This window comes from Bos indicus x Bos taurus, chromosome 7 (assembly GCF_003369695.1).
Source record: "Bos indicus x Bos taurus breed Angus x Brahman F1 hybrid chromosome 7, Bos_hybrid_MaternalHap_v2.0, whole genome shotgun sequence".
NCBI lineage: Eukaryota > Metazoa > Chordata > Mammalia > Artiodactyla > Bovidae > Bos > Bos indicus x Bos taurus.
The window spans coordinates 15,805,378-15,824,141 of record NC_040082.1 but is presented as its reverse complement, the minus strand read 5'-3'; the positions used below and the strand labels follow the sequence as shown (position 1 = coordinate 15,824,141).

Below are 18,764 nucleotides of genomic sequence, written 5' to 3'. Positions count from 1 at the left end.
AAAGGAGTTTTACTTTCTGAGTTCAAGGATACCAAAAATCTAAATATGAAAGCGTGAAAAATCCCTATTTATTGAAGGAAGTAAGACTCAGTGGACAAGCTCAAAAAATAAATAAAAATATTAACTATGGTGGCAAAGGGCACTTTTTTTTAGAATAAGAAAATCTCAGCTATTCATTTCTCTTCACTTTTCTCAAAATCTTATAAATAAAACACAGCAATTGCACAATTAAGCCAAGTATTGGTAATCAGCCATCACAAACAGCTATGTTACTGGCAGATGGACAAGCAGATGGAACATTGTTCATAGCCTTTTCTACTCATGGAGTCCAGCCAAAAATCATTTTCCAATGTCTTTCTGAGAAACAAGATTAATTATTGAAGTCATCACTGAAAGCCCAATGTGAGGATCAGGAGGAAGGGCAACACTATTTGTTGCTCCTTTGCCTAAGTATCTCAGTGCAGTTTCCAAAATTGACAGCATGAAAGATGAAAACAGAGAGGAAAAAAAGAAGAGAATCACTGGCAGTTTTAACAACCCAAACTCTTATCTCCTTTTAAGTTCAGTAAAAAATAAAATATCTGTAAAGTGAAATAACTTCGATTGCCCTCACACAAGAATTGAAGTTATGTGAACATTCAAGTATAGAATTAAATACAAACTTGGGGCTATCACGTTAAAAGTTCTATATAACTGCTTGTAATTAGTTGTGAGTGCTACATGGTATCCAGAACAAAATTCTCCACTCAGAAAGGCAGTATTTGGAGCTGAAGCATCATCAATCAGAGGCTCACATTTACCTTTAAACGCTAGTTCAAACAAATTACACCCTCTTCACAATACCATCCTCTATGGAAAGAGTTCTAAGTGTTATGAAAGACTTGAAAAGAAACTACACAAATCAGAGGGAGAAAAAAGAATGAAGCTTTCACTTCAAATTTGGTTCATATTCAAAGCAAATCAATTCGAGAGCAAGGAAATCAATCAGACACAGAGGAGAAGGCAAGTAGGAAAAGAAAGGAAGTAAAGCACAATAAAGATGTTTAAGAGCAAAAAAATTAATTCTGCACCTAACTTGTGTACCTTTTATAGCCATCTATCACAAATAACATTCCACTTAAATAATGAATATAGTTCCATAAAATAACCAGAGTTGCTGAAACGTTTCTGTCTTCTTTCTTGGTATTAGATACCACTTTTTTTCCTACACAAATTCTCTCCAGGAACAATCAGACTGCTACTTCACCTTTAGTCCTACCCTTAAGTCTAACACAGGCTCTAATTACTGAATGTAAAGCCAGTTGTACACCTAAAGTGCCATTTACCAACCAGTTCCAACTAGGTGCTCGTACCTCTAGGTCTCCTAAAAGAGAACACGGAAACAGTGGTACCCAAGCTGCTGCTACACTAGCTACTTCTTCCTTCCCACTCTTCTCTATGCATCCAGCATTTCAGCTGCTAAAAGCAAGAAACTATATTTGTTCCCCAGTGTAAAATCAATACAAATGTATGTTGCAGAATTAATTGGTTAGTCTGTCATTGTTTACGTTTGCAAGTCTGAATAATGACTGCTGTAGCTAATAGGATAAACAGAGAATGATTTTCTAAATTTGACTTTATTATAATACTAAGAAAATAAACACAATAAATAATAATACTAACCGAGTAAAATATTCCAGTGCTTTCTCTATGTAGTCTACAGCTTTCCCATCAAGATAATCGACTAGAGCTGCTTTTGCCAACAGGAGGTGGCATTCACCCAAACCTAAAAACAGGTAAGTTTGCAGATGTTAAAATATGTAAAAGAAACACTGAAAATGAACATCAAATAAATTTATTGGTGTACTATTACAGACAAAATTTAATGGTATTTTATAAAAAGTATCTTTAAGCATGGTCTTGCATACATTTATTGAAGAATTCAAATGGCAGAGTTCTGTTGGAGTAAACATGTATTGAAAGATAATATCTATGGAACCTACGAATTTTCATGATTTTCAACAAATTACTTACCTCTTAAAATCTTCTTTGAAAATGGGGATATTACTTAATAAATACCTAATATGATGCTACCTGCTATCACAGTATTATCATCTGGTGTCGTGAAACAAGATTTGATCTCTCTACATTCAAAACATTCATTGGACTTCCCTTGTGGCTCGACTGGTAAAGAATCCACCTGCAATGCGGGAGACCTGGGTTCAATCCCTGGGTTGGGAAGATCCCATGGAGAAGGGAAAGGCTACTCACTCCAGTATTCTGGCCTGGAGAACTCCATGGACTGTACAGTCCGTGGGGTTGCAAAAAGTCAGACATGACTGAGCGACTTTCATGTTCATACTATAAAAATTAAAAGAAATAGCAATTTCCTAAATTGCCTAGTAAACGTTTAATAAATGTGAATTCTTCTTCTGTTAAGAAATTTCATAAAATATTTTTTTAAAGGGTTTCATGGTCTAAGTTACATGTCACTTATGACATACAACACTTCTGAATTAAACTCCCCACTGATTCTTTAAAAAGGAAAAGGAAATGGAGGAAAGCAAATACAATGAACTCCAGTGTTTTTTTTAATGGTTAGAAATAATCATTTAAAAAGTAATAAAATATGGGTGGTGGTGTTTTACTTTAAATTACAAAAATAAGAAGGAATAGATACCTATAAAGGAACTAAAATTAGATGATTACAAACAATGAAAGTTGCCTCTAAAGTTCAAAAATGGAAAAAAATGAGGTTTTATAACTTACAAAGTAACTAAAACCTATTAAGATATTCTGAGGATATAGTGAATTAATTATCAAAATACAAGAGTAGGAAAATTCCTGTTTTAGAGATCTAATTTTTAGATCCAGTACCTATCATGCTATTTATCTAAAAGCTGTATCTCTATCACATTATTATTTATTAACTGTCACAAAACAAAATCTGACCTTTCTAGATTCAGACCTATGTAACAAGCTATACTATAAAAGGTTCTTACTGGACACATGTGATTAACTAAAGAAGTTCTTTTCAAGTTACTCAATACATTTAGAAATTTATTCAAGGATTTTATACTTTGGCATCACAAAAAGTCAAAGGAGCTATTAAAAAGCAATTACCTTTCAGAGCAGGCACATAATCTTCTTTCTTTTTAATGATCAGCTGGTACTGAGCTACCGCCTCTTTGTATTTGCCGAGGGTTTGCTGTATTGCCGCCACCTTAAACACACTGTATGTGGATTCTGGGTTCAGCTCGCTGGCTTTTGTGAAGGATTTCAAGGCTGTTGTATAGCCACCTCTGCTTAAATATGCCTCTCCTAATGACTCCCAACAATTGAAGTCCTTCGGGTCTGCCCTTAATGCTGCCTGTAAACTAAGAATTTCAAGAAAGAGAAAGAAAAGTAAAAGTGATAAAACTACTTCCACACCTGAAAGGAAAATACAAAGTAATGTAACTGAATCACACATATCCATGGTTTCCCTTATGGATAAAAGGGAAAACCCATATTTATTTAAAGCAGGTATACCTGTCCCTCTTATGATGTGAATTTTTTAATAGTAAGAAATGTCATTGTAGTTTTGGAATGAATAATAATAAGATCTTTTTTGAAGCAATGCCCACCAAAATTTCTTTTCCTTGACTGTGTGGGAGAACTCCAATTTCCTATCCTACCAGAACAGGTATACATCTGAACATCAGTCTATAAGCCCTCACCAAGAAATATGAGAGTTGAAAAATGGGAATAACAGGCATACTTTTAATTTCAGATAAAATTCCATATCCATGAAAATTTTAAATGCCTGTATTCTATGTATTAACATAAATAAGAAACAACTTTGAATCAAATACATTTTCTTTACACGGTTCAAGCCAAACTACTAAAAATGAGCTGCCCCAAATGCCCTTCAAGCTACTAATATCTCTCCTGCCCCAAAACAATGCTTGTCGGTGCAAGAAAAACAAAGATACTGACCTTGGCTTATTATCACTCCTTAAGTATATTCTAAGAACCAACTATATACATGATATTATTAAGACTTTACTTGACTGGATGTCTCTCTCTCTCCTTAACACAAGGACATCAGTTAATCCAGTTTTGTAATTCTAGTGCATGCAGATAATAACAGCCAATAAACCATAAATAAATTTTGCTACTTCTTCGATTAAAATACAATCTGGTGGGCGGCAACTTGTGAGTTCATTTTGGATATAAATGGTGTTTAATTTAAGGAAGCATTAGGCTAACAGAAGTTAAATACAGAAAGGCGCCTTACTCAGCCACTGCTTGGGAATGCTGACCAGCTTTCAGATAGTATAGGCCTCGCCTAAGCCAGGCCCACTTTGCCGTCCCAGCACTTGCCTTTTGAGTGACTGTTGTCAGGATAGCTAAGGCAGTTTCCTAACAAAAAGAAAAGACTAATATTAGAGATATTAAATATTATAAAAAATACTGAACATTTATGTAAACAGATATATTTTCATTTACCACTTCTGATTTTTTAAACTGGTATATACTGAACCACACTTTCAACATTAAGCAACTCAGTATCTGCCAATAAAAATGTACTCAATTTATAAGCAGTGGCACAAATACTTCTATAGCATCTAAAAATAAGGGGAACATGTGTATACCTGTGGCGGATTCATGTTGATATATGGCAAAACCAATACAATATTGTAAAGTTAAAAAATTAAATTAAATTAAAAAAAAAAAGAATAACAAAAAAATATATCTCTACTTCTATACTCAGAATAAAATAAAAGACAAAAGTGTTTAAATTATTAGACATACCATCTCTTCAAGCTCGACACTTAAGTCAACTGCTGCAGCTCCAGATTCAGCATCGGTGTCATCCAATTCAAAAGCTTTCCTATAACATCCACGGGCCCTGTTTTTATCACCTACTACATCTTTGTAATAATGACCTAAATAGCAGAAAACTTTGCCCATGTATGTATCCAGTTTGGCAGCCTTTGAAAAAAAAAAATTTATAATTACAGAATATTAAAGTTTGTTAGGATGGGTCCCTTTAAAAACATACACACACAAATACACAGATTAGAGAAAAAAATTAAATATACAATATACCAAAACATCCTTTAACATAAGATTAAAAGCAGACATGAAAGCTAGCCATCACTACTTACATAAAAGTAAGCATAAAAATACTATTTCTTTGCTTTAAAAAATGTGAAACTGACTTATTATTTCATCAGTTTGACTATATGAATCAAGATAGGGATGCAAAACTTATAGATGTTACACACCTAAAATGTATGTTAAACATGGAGAAGTATATAAGACTCATACACTGATAAAAGCAGAGTAGAATTACCTAAAAGCAATATTGTTTTCCAAAGGTAATTATGTTTCATTTTCTATAACATATGTTTCTTAAATCAGTAACTTTTACAATTTTATGGTTTAATTTTCTCCTAGAAAACCCATACAACATTCTCACAAAACCTTAGGCGTGAGAGATGAAACACAAAACAAACAATTCAGTAAAGAGTAATCTGAAGTACCTAACTTATTTGGTTATCAATATTTATTATTTTATAACAAATCCATTCCAACTAAGAACTAAATGATAGAATGTGTCACCTTTAAAAAGTGGGTCAGAGCCTTTGTTTTATCTTTTCTTGTTTCTTCACCCATGGACCAATATGTTAACCCAAGTTGGTAATGATATTCAGCAACTTCAGGATCTTTTTCAAGAGCTTGCTGAAAACTAAGTCACAAAAGGGAAGGATGGCATATTTAGATAGGGAGGTAGGTAGGTAGATAGATTAAAAAAATTAGAAGACCCCTAACTGGAACACTAAAAGTTTGAGTAATTCAAAGACGCCAAATTAGAAACAAGCTGTGGCTTCCTTGGTGGCTCAGTCGGTAAAGAATCTGCTGCAGTGCCAGAAACCCAGGTTTGATCCCTGGGTCCAAAAGATCCTCTGGAGAAGAGAATGGCTACCCACTCCAGTATTCTTGCCTGGAAAATTCAATGGACAGAGGAGCCTGGTGGGCTACAGTCCATGGGGTTGCAATGAGTCAGACATGACTAAGCAATTAATACTGGGACTTAGGATTTAGGTCATGAAGGGAAAAAAAAAAAAGATTTAAAGAAGAACTTAAAACCAAACAGTTACACATACTTATTGACCATATGATTAGCTAATGAGATTTCAAAAATCCACCATGAAATTTTCCATATTTACTGTGCTATATAAAAAAAATATATTTTTAAAAAATAGTAAAGCTTACAAAGAGCAAACTTATGCAAAACTAGATCTTTATCTGGACATGAATTTGAGCAAACTCCAGAAGAGAGTGGAGAAAAGAGGAGCCAACAATCCATGGGGTGACAGAGTTGGACACAACTTAGCAACAACAAAAACAATGAAAATCTTTATCAGATTCCTTCAGTTCGAATTTTCAAGAAATAATAAATTAAGACATGTCTAGATTTATGAGCAATCTAAATATATCCTCACCATTTTTCTGCTTGTAGATAGTCCTTTTTGGTAAAATGAATCAAAGCCTCCAGGGCATGCACTTCAGTTAGGTCAGGGTAAGAAGAGAGAAGGTCTTCCATAATCTATAAAGTATACATCTATCAATTCCATATCCAGACAAATATAATTTTTAACTTAAAAACCCAGCTTAAATGAAAACACCAACCTTTGAAGCTTCATCTAATGAGCCCTTGTTCAGATAGGCCAAGCCTTTGAGAACCAAAAGTCCTGGGATATTATTTGCATCAGAAACCTAGAAAATAATTTAAAGAATTGTTATAAATCTCCCACAACACAGTGCAGCAGAGTTTACTTTAACTAAATAATAACCAAAGTATAAAGACTCAGATAGAGGTCCTGATTTCTATCACTATTAACACTTTCATTCTTTGTAATCTTTTCATTAAAGAAAATTTCAAATATATCAGAAAGTTAGAGAATAGCATAATAAACCCACATCTACTTATCATTCAGTTTCAAAATTATTAACTCAAAGCCAATCTTTTACCATCTGTATTTCTACCCATTTCATCAAATTCCTGCTTAGATTACCCCCAAATTATAAATTTTCACTTGACAGTTCAGTATCTATATTTAATAAATTTGTTTTTAATAACATAATACACTACCATCATAAACACGTATGCAAAAGCAATAATACATCCTTAACATCATCAAATAATTAGCCAGTATTCAAATTTATCATTTGTCTCATAAAATATTTAAACAATTTGTTTTAATCAAATCTAAATAAGGGGCATAATTTCCACTGGTTGATATGTCTCTTAAGTTTCTTTTAATTTATAGACTTCTCTTCCATCTCTTTTTTTTTTTTGATCCCTTACTATCGAAAATACAGGCTACTGTCATCATTTCTCAGAGTCTGGCATTTGATAAATGTGTTCTCATGGTACTGACATGTTACCTGATCCCCTGTATCTTCTATAAATCAGTAGGTCTAGAAGTTTGGTCTGATTAGGTTTGATGCTCTGGCAAGAATACCTCGTGTGTACCTGCTCCAGGTTTCGTCTAGTTGTTTCTTTTCTCTTGATGTTTTAATCCATTTCAGACTGGAAAATAGTGATTTTCCGATTCTATCATTCCTTCTTTCCTTACTCAGTGGCATAATTCAACAAAGAGAAGATTCTTCTCTCAGTATCTATTTGATTATTCTGAGGAACAGTTCATAAAAGACACAAAAGGTACTTTTTTCTTTCTAACTGGTCCCTTAGCATCCTTCAAAGATTCACTTTATTAAGCATGTTTCATTGATTTTTTTGGTATCAACATTAACATGAGGATTTAAGTATAAATGATGTATTTTAATCTAATGCAGTTACTAGTTCCCAAAGCATCCCCTTTTTAGTCTGCAAAAATCAATTCATGCTAGCTCCTGAACCCTTCTGAGATAATTCTATAGCCATTTATAATTTTTTTGATTTCTTGCATTATAAGATGTTCTGGACTCTTGTACATTTTCTGTCTCAGACTTGGATTCCACCAGTTCTTCCAGAAACTCATCTTTTCTTTTTTTGTAAAAAAAGAAAACTATGGAAAGACCTCTCCAAAGCATCTACACAAAACACACTGTTGATGAAGACAAGAAGACAAGTAGAAACAAGAAAATAAGATACTAGGTTTTGAAGGATTCTGACAGCTGTTCTAATTTTAAAGAAATACTATGAAATGCAAAGCCCTTTGAAATATATAAAACAAGGACTTTTTTTCTAAAAATTAAAAACTCTGCAATATACTGAGTGATATAATTTCAGTTTTACCAAAAAATAGCCTTTATGTGAAAAATATCTCTAAAGGCACCATGAAACTACTAGTGTCTTCAATAATTCTTGTCAATAATCTATGAAATATTATCTGAAGGGCAAAATTTAGAATTTCAAATTAATAATAATCAAGTAGTTATAACCCCAGAGGGCAAACAGTGAAAAGGAGGATAAGAGCAAGAATAAGAAAGAAACTGCATCATATGAAAAACATTGTAAGCACTTAACCAAGAAGCAAACAAATAACTTGAGGAGTTTCCAAGTGTGTAAATAACTTACAGAAGTGCAGATTTAGTGAATTCATACCTCTAACACAAAGTTTTCCTAAGTAACTATTTGTGGCAAGGAGAGAATGGTTGATGCCCGGTTGACCAGAAACTAAATATTAATAACGAAGGGAAAATTCAATGATAAGACTACCTGATCAAGAGTACGAATTGCTTCCTCTGAAGATTCATAATCTGAGAGTTTAATCAAAGCCTCTGCTTTCAAACGAAGACAAAGATTCTTCTGATGCAGACTGCCACCAGACACACCAAGATTATCTATATTCTTCAGAGCTGACAAGAGGAAGGACAGCCAAATGAAGACAACCAAAACACTTCACTTTCATTTCTTAAGGGTAACATAACAAAGTACAGATATATAAACTGTTGAAACAATATACATGAAGAACAATTCAAAGCTAAATATAAATTTTTCCCTGAACTCTTTATGAAAATACCTGAATTTAAAACAGATCAAAATTTAAAATTGCTATCTTCACATAACATATAATAAAACTGAACATCCTGAAACACAACAATGGCTGTCTATATCTGCTATATAGCAGAGGTTAACCCTTAGCCAAAGCATCTATCACAGAAATAGCCCATTAAAGATAAGGGAAGGGTAAAGAAGCTGAATTAGGATGAACCATAGTAAATTATTTCTCAGCTGCAGAAGTAAGGTCACCAACTAGGTCAAGAGCAGTGAATCGCTTTCCTGATTTCTGACACCCACACCTGACCCATGTGAACATATTCAAATAAGCTCTAAGATACCTTTCCTTGTCTATTATCTACATTAGAGGAATCAAGAATCTACACTGGAGTGAAGGTTGTAGAACACACCAGAAACTTCCCGATTATACACAGCATCACCACGCAAGCCTAAAGTGGCTTTATCAAAATTCCAACTATAAGTAACCTTGGAAAAATACTCACTGTTGGTTTAAAAATAAATATAGTAGTAGACATGCATACAGACTTGATGGGCTTTTTTTTTCACTTCTACTTTTATTTCTTTTTTAATTTTTTAAATTAAACTTATTTATTTTAATTAGAAGCTAATTACTTTACAATATTGTATTGGTTTTGCCATACATCAACATGAATCTGCCACGGGTGTACACGTGTTCCCAATCCTGAACCCCTCTCCTGATGGGTTTTTAATCTCCCCAGTAAAATTTAAATTAGCTGTCAACTTAGAATACAAAATAAAGCACCACCATCGTTCTTCCTTAAGACGAGAAGCAGTAGGGTTGACCACCCTTAAAGATGTCAGGAATACCTTGATTGCATGAAAGAACAGCTTCCTTAGGTTTATGCATTCTTACTTGGGCTTCTGCTAGATGATACCATCCAGCTGTGCAGAGGGGGCTTTCCTTTATCCCTAAGAAGATAACAGCAATCACAAAGTCCAAGGTTTCCATCACTACTGAGGTGAACAGCCCCGCCACCCACTCCCCAAATCAGTCTCCTCCCCTCTCCCTTGTCACCCATCTGACCAGTCACAAAGTCACACTGATTCCATGCCCATCACTTCAGTTGGGATCTCCATCACCCATCCCAGATCAGTGCAAGTGCTTGCCCTCTACTCAAATTCATTCTCTACACTGTAGTCAGAATATTTCTAAAAATACATATGGGATTATGAAATCCCTATACTTAAGACCTTCCAATGGTTCCCAGTTGGATAACACACAAACTCCTTAATGAGGTTTGCAAGGCCCCTCTCCAGCCTCAATCGTTCTCATACTTCCTTTTCCAATCTCCCTGAATGGCCAGGAGTGCCACGAATGCCAGCTTTTCTCTCGCCTCAGGCCATCTCAACTCTCAGCCCACAGCACCCTCCCCAGCACCAGGCTTTCTATCTGTCACTCAGATCTCAATCTGAATCAAAGTTCATCCAGAAACATCATACTGGGTAAGACTAAACTAAAGCCTCCTAAGGATGGAGACATTATCTTTATTTTACAGATAAAAACAATAAGACATAAAGAGTTTAATGAACTTTCCTAAGGTCTTGAAATTTGTGAATGGCAGAGTTGGAATTCAAACTTAAGCAGACTCCAGAATATGTATGTACTTTTTTTTTTTTTTGCTTCTATCCTAAATATATACATTCCTTAAAGAAAGGCCCAAAGATAAATAACTGCTGACTGACACCTATACCTCATGTTATACTCTGCACCCCACACACTTACCTTCTGTTAAGTTCCTAACAGCATCTTCGTACTTTTTGTCTTGTAATGCTTTAATGCCTAAACCTATGAGACCTGTACCACTTTGGGGATCCATTTCCACTAGTCTACAACAATACTGTTCTCCCTCATCAGTAAGACTTCCTGGAATTAAAAGAAAAAGTTATTAGCATACATATACCAATATGTGCCAAAACCTACGCACCATAAATCTTTTTAAGATGTAAGTTTTTGAAAAATTAAATCTCAAAAGCTGGCTTCTTACAAACACCTCCACATTCTGATTCCAGGAATTCAAAACTTAAATAGATCAACAACAAATCTAGAAAATATTAACATTTCATTTAAAAAAAATCATGTTCCTTCTTGTTCTTAAATACCAGAAGTAGAAACCACTTTATTCACAGCAGTATCAGTACACCAAACCTGCTGTCATACTCAAGGGTTTCACACAAGAAACCTATGGCTACTTGTCATAATGCTAAGACTCAGCCACCGCTTGCCACCAGGTCTCCCTTTTCTATTCAGCAGTACAATTTTGGTTGTTTTATGAAGGAACTCTTGTCAAAGGACAGAATCTTCGCTAATTTCTCCCTGGACAACAAGGTACTGCCAGAGATGAGACACCCAAGGTGCCAGATGCAGTGGACTCGTCCAGCACACGGCACCCTGTACAAAGACTGAGTCACGTTCTTCTCAGGCTTACAAGTTCAGCACTACATTTTTGCATTCTTTCAAAACTTCCTTTTCCTATGTAAGTTAACAGTTAAGCTTACATAGTAATCATTCAATGTCTGCATTTTGAATTTATTTTGGTAAAAATAATTAGCTTAGAAAACATTGTAGGTTCTGTTGTATTTCCATTTTCTCAAACCACAATCAATCCCAAGATTCCTGTTCCCAGGAAAGCAGAAAAACAGGTGGAAAAGAAGGCTTCTGTTTTGAGAATAAACTGCGAATACCATTCACCACTTTAATAAATTATTTAATCACATAAGAAAATTCTTAAAAAGTAATTTAGACAGTAATTTACAACTTGAAGCAATAAACAAGGGAATAAATAAAAACAGGTTAACTGAAAAAAGACCTGATGCTTATGTATTTATGTAAAACAGTCACAAACCATATATGGAACCACTGTTTCAGCAACAGATATTAAAGGTGAATTCTTTGCATGATACCATTTAGCTTACATATTTACACAAAATTTTCAAAACCAAACATACAACAATGCATAATCCCTAAATAATATTTTACATATTAACTTAGAAGTCCAAGTTGGAGCCAAAGATTCACAGAATTCATAATGGCTAAAGAATTAAAACTTCAATACTGTTTGGTGAAATGTGAGAATCAATTGGAAGAAATATTACTTTGGTTAATAAGCCAGAAAGAAGAAGCCTGATTCTACACAAGAATTCTCCTTCTGTCAACATGTTCTATCGCTTCTATAAATATGAATTCCAAGAATAGACATGCCTAGTTTCATACACCCTGCATCCTCCAAAAGCAAACCAATGGGGTCCCCCCCTCTATTTTATCCAGTGGTATTGTCTAAACTATCAGATATCAGAATAACCTGGAAGACTTTTTAAAACCAAAAATGCTGAGCTCCACTCTCAAAGTTTCTGATTCAGTAGGTCTGCTATTAGCCCTGAGAATCTGCATTTCTAACAAGTTCTCAGGCGATACTCCTGGTCCAGAGATCATACTTTAAGAACCACCAGTCTACAGTATTTGCCAATACCATATGCCCACTCTATTACTAGCTTTATGACAGGTATACCCTGCCTTTGCTGTCTCTGTAACTAAACAGTCATTTCTGAAAGATAGGGGCTAGTATAGTATCTTACACATGGCAGACATTCATTAAATATTGTAATGATCTTTTAAAAATACCATTACGAGGCTTTACTATTGGCTCAGCGGTGAGGAATCCCCGCCAGTGCAAGAGACATGAGTTCAGTCCTTGGGCTGGGAAGATCCCACGTGCTGTGGAGCAGAGGGCCTATGAGTCACAACAACTGAGCCTCTGCTCCAGAGCCCGGGAGATGTGACCACTAAGCCCACATGCCATAACTGCTGAAGCCCAGGTGTCCTGGGGCCCATACTCCACAAGAGACACCACCACCATGAGAGGCCCTCACACCGCGGCCGGGAAGTGGCCCCCACTCGCTGCAACCAGGGAAAAGCCCACACAGCAGCGAAAACCCAGCACAGCTAAAGGGAAAAACTTTAAAAAAATTAATACTGTAATAACAGATGTCCCAAAAGGCTGAGTCTATGAATAGGCAAATGGCTGAGAATTACTATGGAGAATTAAAAACAGTCACCATTCTAAAAAAGAAAATAAAATGGCTACTAAAATTTTATCTTCAATTTCTACTCAACTGAGTCAAAACTCTCTTACTCCATAAAAACACAATTCATGACAGGCTATCCTGGCTATCACAACTGCCCTGATTACAGAAAACACACCTAAGATGAAAAGAAGACAAGCCAGTCAGGCATCTTTCCAATGAACATCCACACTGAGCGCAAGCAAAGTGTGACTAAGAGATGAAAACGGTTTCCAAAAGGTCCAGGAACAACATGAAAACCTTTTAAAAGAAGGTAAATTTTTCTAACATACTCCCTTTGTTAACATCTGGGAGCACAATTATAGAAACAAAATGAGATTTGAGGAAACTATATTCATGTCAAGCCCTTAAGAACATACTCTCTACATATGATCAAGTGGCACTTAGAGGATTTCTCTACAGTGTTCACAAAAACCATCAACAGTAATAACGACACAAGGAATGTTCCAGCTTCAACTCTCAATCCACTTCTCCATACTAATTCTTATTGAAAATACTACCTATACAAATGTTGGAGACAAAACCAGAGAGGAAACAGACTTCATTAATCTGAACAGAAAATCATTTACTTATCTGCTCTTTTTAACATTTAAAAGATTCCAAGATTCCAGATTCAGTGACTTTAAAACAGTTTGGCCATATTACCTTTATTTATCAATAAGGCAAGTAAGAGGCACTTCCCTAGTGGTCCAGTGGTTAAGGCTCTGTGCTCCCAGTGCAGGAGACCCGGGTTTGATCCCTGGTCAGGGATCTAGATTCCACATGCCACAACTAAAGATCCCAAACATTGCAACAAAGACCCCACACAGCCAAATAAAAAAATAAACAGGGCAAGCTAGACATGGAGCTGATAAAAGATGTTCTGAAAAGGTTCAGAGCAGGTGCTAAGTAATAGCTGTAAGAATTCTGTTTTCTAAAGTTTATCACAAAAGAAGGCAAGAGGTGTTTTTTTTTAATAACTATTTTATTTCTGACATCCCAAAGGAATCCATCAGTGCTATAGAACTTTTTTTTTTTTTTTTTAAATAGCCTAGCTTGGGAGGGAGAAAAACAGCATGTACTCATTTCTTTATTTCCACCTGGATTTTCTAATATTTCTAGAACACAAAACCTTACACTCTTTTCTGTTTGAAGAACCAAGTCCTTTTTTATCTTCCCCCATTTCAGCAATAAAGCAAAACAAAATAAATCAAAAAAGGTCATTAAGCATGAAATAACATTTCATCAGGCGAAAGCTATTCACTACTTGTTATGTGAAGCTTTATAAACAGAGTCATTTTGAAAACACATCTTCAAGCCTCAACATGCAAAGGAGGACAAAGGAGAACGGATCTATTTGTCCTCAGTGGAAAAGAACCCAGTGATTAACTGCTGTTGAAGTAGCAAATTCTGCAGGCACTGAAGTACTCTGGGGGAGGATAGATCAGCCTTTAGGAGGCCTTCCAGATTTTCAAAAGTTCTTAATATACAGAAAGTTCAGCTTCAAGGAGCAACAAAAATATGAAAAAGAAAGAAACCATTAAGCACAGCTTCCTACTGTCCTGCCTTAACAATTAAGCTCTCACCCCAGAATAATGCTGCTGCTGCTGCTGCTAAGTCACTTCAGTCATGTCCAACTCTGTGCAACCCCATAGACCGCAGCCCACCAGGCTCCCCTGTCCCTGGGATTCTCCAGGCAAGAACACTGGAGTGGGTTGCCAGCTACACCTCCTGTATTTAACGTGTCCAAGTCTGCACTGCTCCATTCTGCAAACCCTCACAACTAACATTCCAGCAGGGAAAGAAGCTGTCCCACATGGATAAATATCCACCAACCCACTCCCCTTTGCCAGGATATAGAGCTCTCTTTCAACTCTGCAAATTACCCATCCTCAAAACCTCTTTGAGAATGATTTTTTTTTTTTTCACATAAACCAACACCCTCTCTAATCAAACGGCATAACCCCTTTGCTATCTCTTTACTAAAATATTTTGTCAAGTATTGAATTTATAGGCAAAAGTCTGCAGACTACTTTTTTTTTCTTTGGTTTTGTTTTTTAGTTCATTTTTAATTAAAGGATAAGTATTTTACATGCAAACTATTTGTTGATCCCACTTCTACAATTTTGTAGGCTTTTGGGGATATGAAGGCATATTTACTCGACAAATTCACATTACAGGGTTATATGTGCCTCTTAAGAAAACGTTTAATTAGTTTTCAAAAAGAAATGTCAGAGTATCTTCATGTGAGCAGGTCAAGAATGAGAGAATGGCACAAGCCATTAATAGCTGAACAGGAACAGAAACAAAAGGGTAAACTCCAGCCATTAATTTATCAATCACAATTGTAAACACAGAAAAATGGCTGGAAGATGGATACCAGGGGCTACACGATAAAGAAAACCAGTCCGCTTATCTTGGGAACACACTGGCCTCAAGTTAAAGTTTGAAGAAACTGAGTGATTTAGAACTAAGCTTCCTATTAGAGCAAAACAAAATAAAAACCATACATACAAGCTCTAAGCATGCTTCTGGTACTGAAAGTCTCTCAGTAGGCATCCTCCTCCTTGACCGCAAGGCAACGCCCATAATGTTAACTAGCTCTTTCTTCTTGAAAGTCTCCTTCCAGGTGACACCACTGCAATTCCCCTTCTCCTCTAAAAGTCTATTATCCCCTTTCACGCTTCCTCCTCCCGTCCCTTAAATGAAGTAAGTCTGTCCCTGGATTGCTTCCCTTTATACCTGCTCTCCACTTCTTCCTCCTCTTTTCTCATCATGTATTCTAAGTTTCAATTCACTCACTTTGATTAAAAAAGACAGCCCTACTAAAGGCCTCTTAATCAAAAAACTAGTTGCTCAATCTCTCACGACAGCTCTCCCTTGTGAAATGCTTTCCTTGCCTTCTGTCTTGCTTTTTATCGAGGTCCCCCTCTTTCCTCTCTGACCTCTTCACTTCTCTGTCCTCCATTTCCTTCTTCCCCCTCTTCCTCCCTTTCCACACAAGGCACATTATACATGTTTCTGCTCTTCAGGCATCCTCTGAAGTCGTCCACTCCATTCCCTTTCACCTACACGCAAATGGTGTCCAAGCCTTAAAACTAGCCTTTGTACTGCTCTCTCGAGAGTAAACCCTGATGAGCATTCTCCTCTGAACACCCGTTAACACCTCCTCTCAACAACTTACCTTTGTACAAACCATCATTCCATATTAGTGCAACTTTTCAGGAAAGCCCAAAATTAAAATTGATTTCTCCCTCCTTTCACCTCTAAAAAAATCTCTATTGTCTTCATTTACCTGTTACTTTCAGTTGCTATCATATTCCCAGTTCATTCGTTCCTACAGTTCATTTGTTCTTAGTATCACTTATTCTATCCAATCTAGTCTATTTTCTGTACAATATATCCTGCAAACCAAGTTAGAGACTTTATACTTCATAAGCTACTCACTACGACACTTCTGTGCTTCCTGAGTGGCATTAGCGGCAAAGAATCCACCTACCAATGCAGGAGACTCGAGAGATGTAGGTTCGATCCCTAGGTCAGGAAGATCCCCTGGAGGAAATGGCAACCCACTCCAGTATTCTTGCCTGAAAAATTCCCTGGACAGAGGAGTCTAGCAGGCTACAGTCCAAGGGGTCACAAAGAATCGGCCACAACTGAGCGTGCACAACACTTACAATGTTTGCTTTTCTCACGTTAGAGCAAAGTGCTCTTCCACGTCTATCTTGGACTCAGTTAAAGTAAGGAGAAGGGGATCCATTTACTGCTCACCATAAAAAAATCACAGACTGAAGGTAAGAGTTCAGGACTTCAACTCAGGCACGAGAGGGGAAAAAATACAAGTTGGACTTAGAAGGGGAAGTCAGAGTAGGCAGAGTCAAGATTGGTGTAATGAGATTTCTGTAATAGGAATTTTCACTCAATTATCTTTAGCGGTAATTTTCGACCATTTTTCAATTATGGAATATGTGACGGTCAGTAACAAACAAAGCATTCCCAAGTGTATACTCATTTAGCAACAAAGTGAAAAAACTTAGCTTAGGAAAGCTCTGCACCAACTCACAATCACTACCACACTGGTACTGGTACTGTTAATTCCATCCCAATGACTGACTTCAATGAACTTTATTTGTATCAGGTGAATACACACATGGACAGGAGTGATATTCAAGTTATTTTTAAAGCACCTGTTCAGCACAGACCCTGGCAAAAAAGGACAGCAGCTGCTATGAAAACCAATATAGTCAACATTCTGTAAACTGACAGGCATAAGACATCTACAGCTGCAAGTTGTGGCAACTCCCAGCAGGCTAGCTGTCATCACCTCTCTCTCTTCCCCCAGAGAAAGCACACAACGAAGCAAGAGCACTGAGCACACACTAAGACACACTATCTGACTTGAATTCTGCTCTGTTTTATTGAAAAAGCAGATCATTCACAAACTTCATTACTTTATCATATTTAACAATGTACTTGTGTGACAATGACATACGACATAACATCAACACTGAGAATGCTTATCATTAACAAAATCTTCTCCAGGACATTTATATCCCTATGTAATACAGTCTAAACTACTTAAATAAAACAGATCTTAGTCTTTCTACTACAGCAAATAAAACTATTCTACTATTCCCCCAAACTGCACCTAGCTCCATACCTCTGCTCATGCCATGGGGAGTATCTTTCACCTCCTCCTGTTCATCTAATTTCTATGGAAAATTCAAGACCTTCTCCAATTCCCACCTTCCAAAAGACCTTACTAATCAACAATGAATTCAGTTCAGTTCTGTTCAGTCGCTCAGTCGTGTCCAACTCTTTGCGACCCCATGAATCGCAGCAAGCCAGGCCTCCCTGTCCATCACCATCTCCTGGAGTTTACTCAAACTCACGTCCATCGAGTTGGTGATGCCATCCAGCCATCTCATCCTCCATCTGCCCCTTTTCCTCCTGCCCCCAACCCCTCCCAGCATCAGAGTCTTTTCCAATGAGTCAACTCTTCACATGAGGTGGCCAAAGTACTGGAGTTTCAGCTTTAGCATCATTCCTTCCAAAGAACACCCAGGGCTGATCTCCTTCAGAATGAACTTGTTGGATCTCCTTGCAGTCCAAGGGACTCTCAAGAGTCTTCTCCAACACCACACTTCAAAAGCATCGATTCTTTAGCACTCAGCTTTCTTTACAGTCCAACTCTCACATCCATACATGACCACTGGAAAAACCATAGCCTTGACTAGACAGACCTTTGTTGGCAAAGTAATGTCTCTGCTTTTGAATATGCTATCTAGGTTGGTCATAACTTTTCTTCCAAGGATTGAGCATCTTTTAATTTCATGGCTGCAGTCATCATCTGCAGTGATTTTGGAGCCCAAAAAGATAAAGTCTGACACTGTTTCCAGTTTTCCCATCTATTTCCCATGAAGTGATGGGACCAGATGTCATGATCTTCGTTTTCTGAATATTAAGCTTTAAGCCAACTTTTTCACTCTCCTCTTGCACTTTCATCAAGAGGCTTTTTAGTTCCTCTTCACTTTCTGCCATAAGAGTGGTGTCATCTGCATATCTGAGGTTATTGATATTTCTCCCGGCAATCTTGATTCCAGCTTGTGCTTCTTCCAGCCCAGCGTTTCTCATGATGTACTCTGCACAGAAGTTAAATAAGCAGGGTGACAATATACAGTCTTGA

At 36.6% G+C, this 18,764-nt stretch overlaps 1 protein-coding gene across 4 annotated transcripts in view; it reads right to left on the bottom strand.

Moving 5' to 3' along the window:
• TTC37 (tetratricopeptide repeat domain 37) overlaps positions 1–18,764 on the bottom strand; it is a 176,324-nt gene that overhangs the window by 64,572 nt on the left and 92,988 nt on the right. For all 4 annotated transcript variants that reach the window (XM_027545580.1, XM_027545582.1, XM_027545581.1 and 1 more), the window contains 10 exons: positions 10,743–10,883; positions 9,827–9,928; positions 8,696–8,835; positions 6,661–6,747; positions 6,474–6,577; positions 5,590–5,716; positions 4,777–4,956; positions 4,259–4,383; positions 3,103–3,356; positions 1,663–1,765 (listed from right to left, as the gene is read on the bottom strand). In XM_027545580.1, coding sequence (XP_027401381.1) covers positions 1,663–1,765; positions 3,103–3,356; positions 4,259–4,383; positions 4,777–4,956; positions 5,590–5,716; positions 6,474–6,577; positions 6,661–6,747; positions 8,696–8,835; positions 9,827–9,928; positions 10,743–10,883 — 1,363 coding nt within the window. The remainder of the gene's footprint in view (positions 1–1,662; positions 1,766–3,102; positions 3,357–4,258; positions 4,384–4,776; positions 4,957–5,589; positions 5,717–6,473; positions 6,578–6,660; positions 6,748–8,695; positions 8,836–9,826; positions 9,929–10,742; positions 10,884–18,764) is intronic.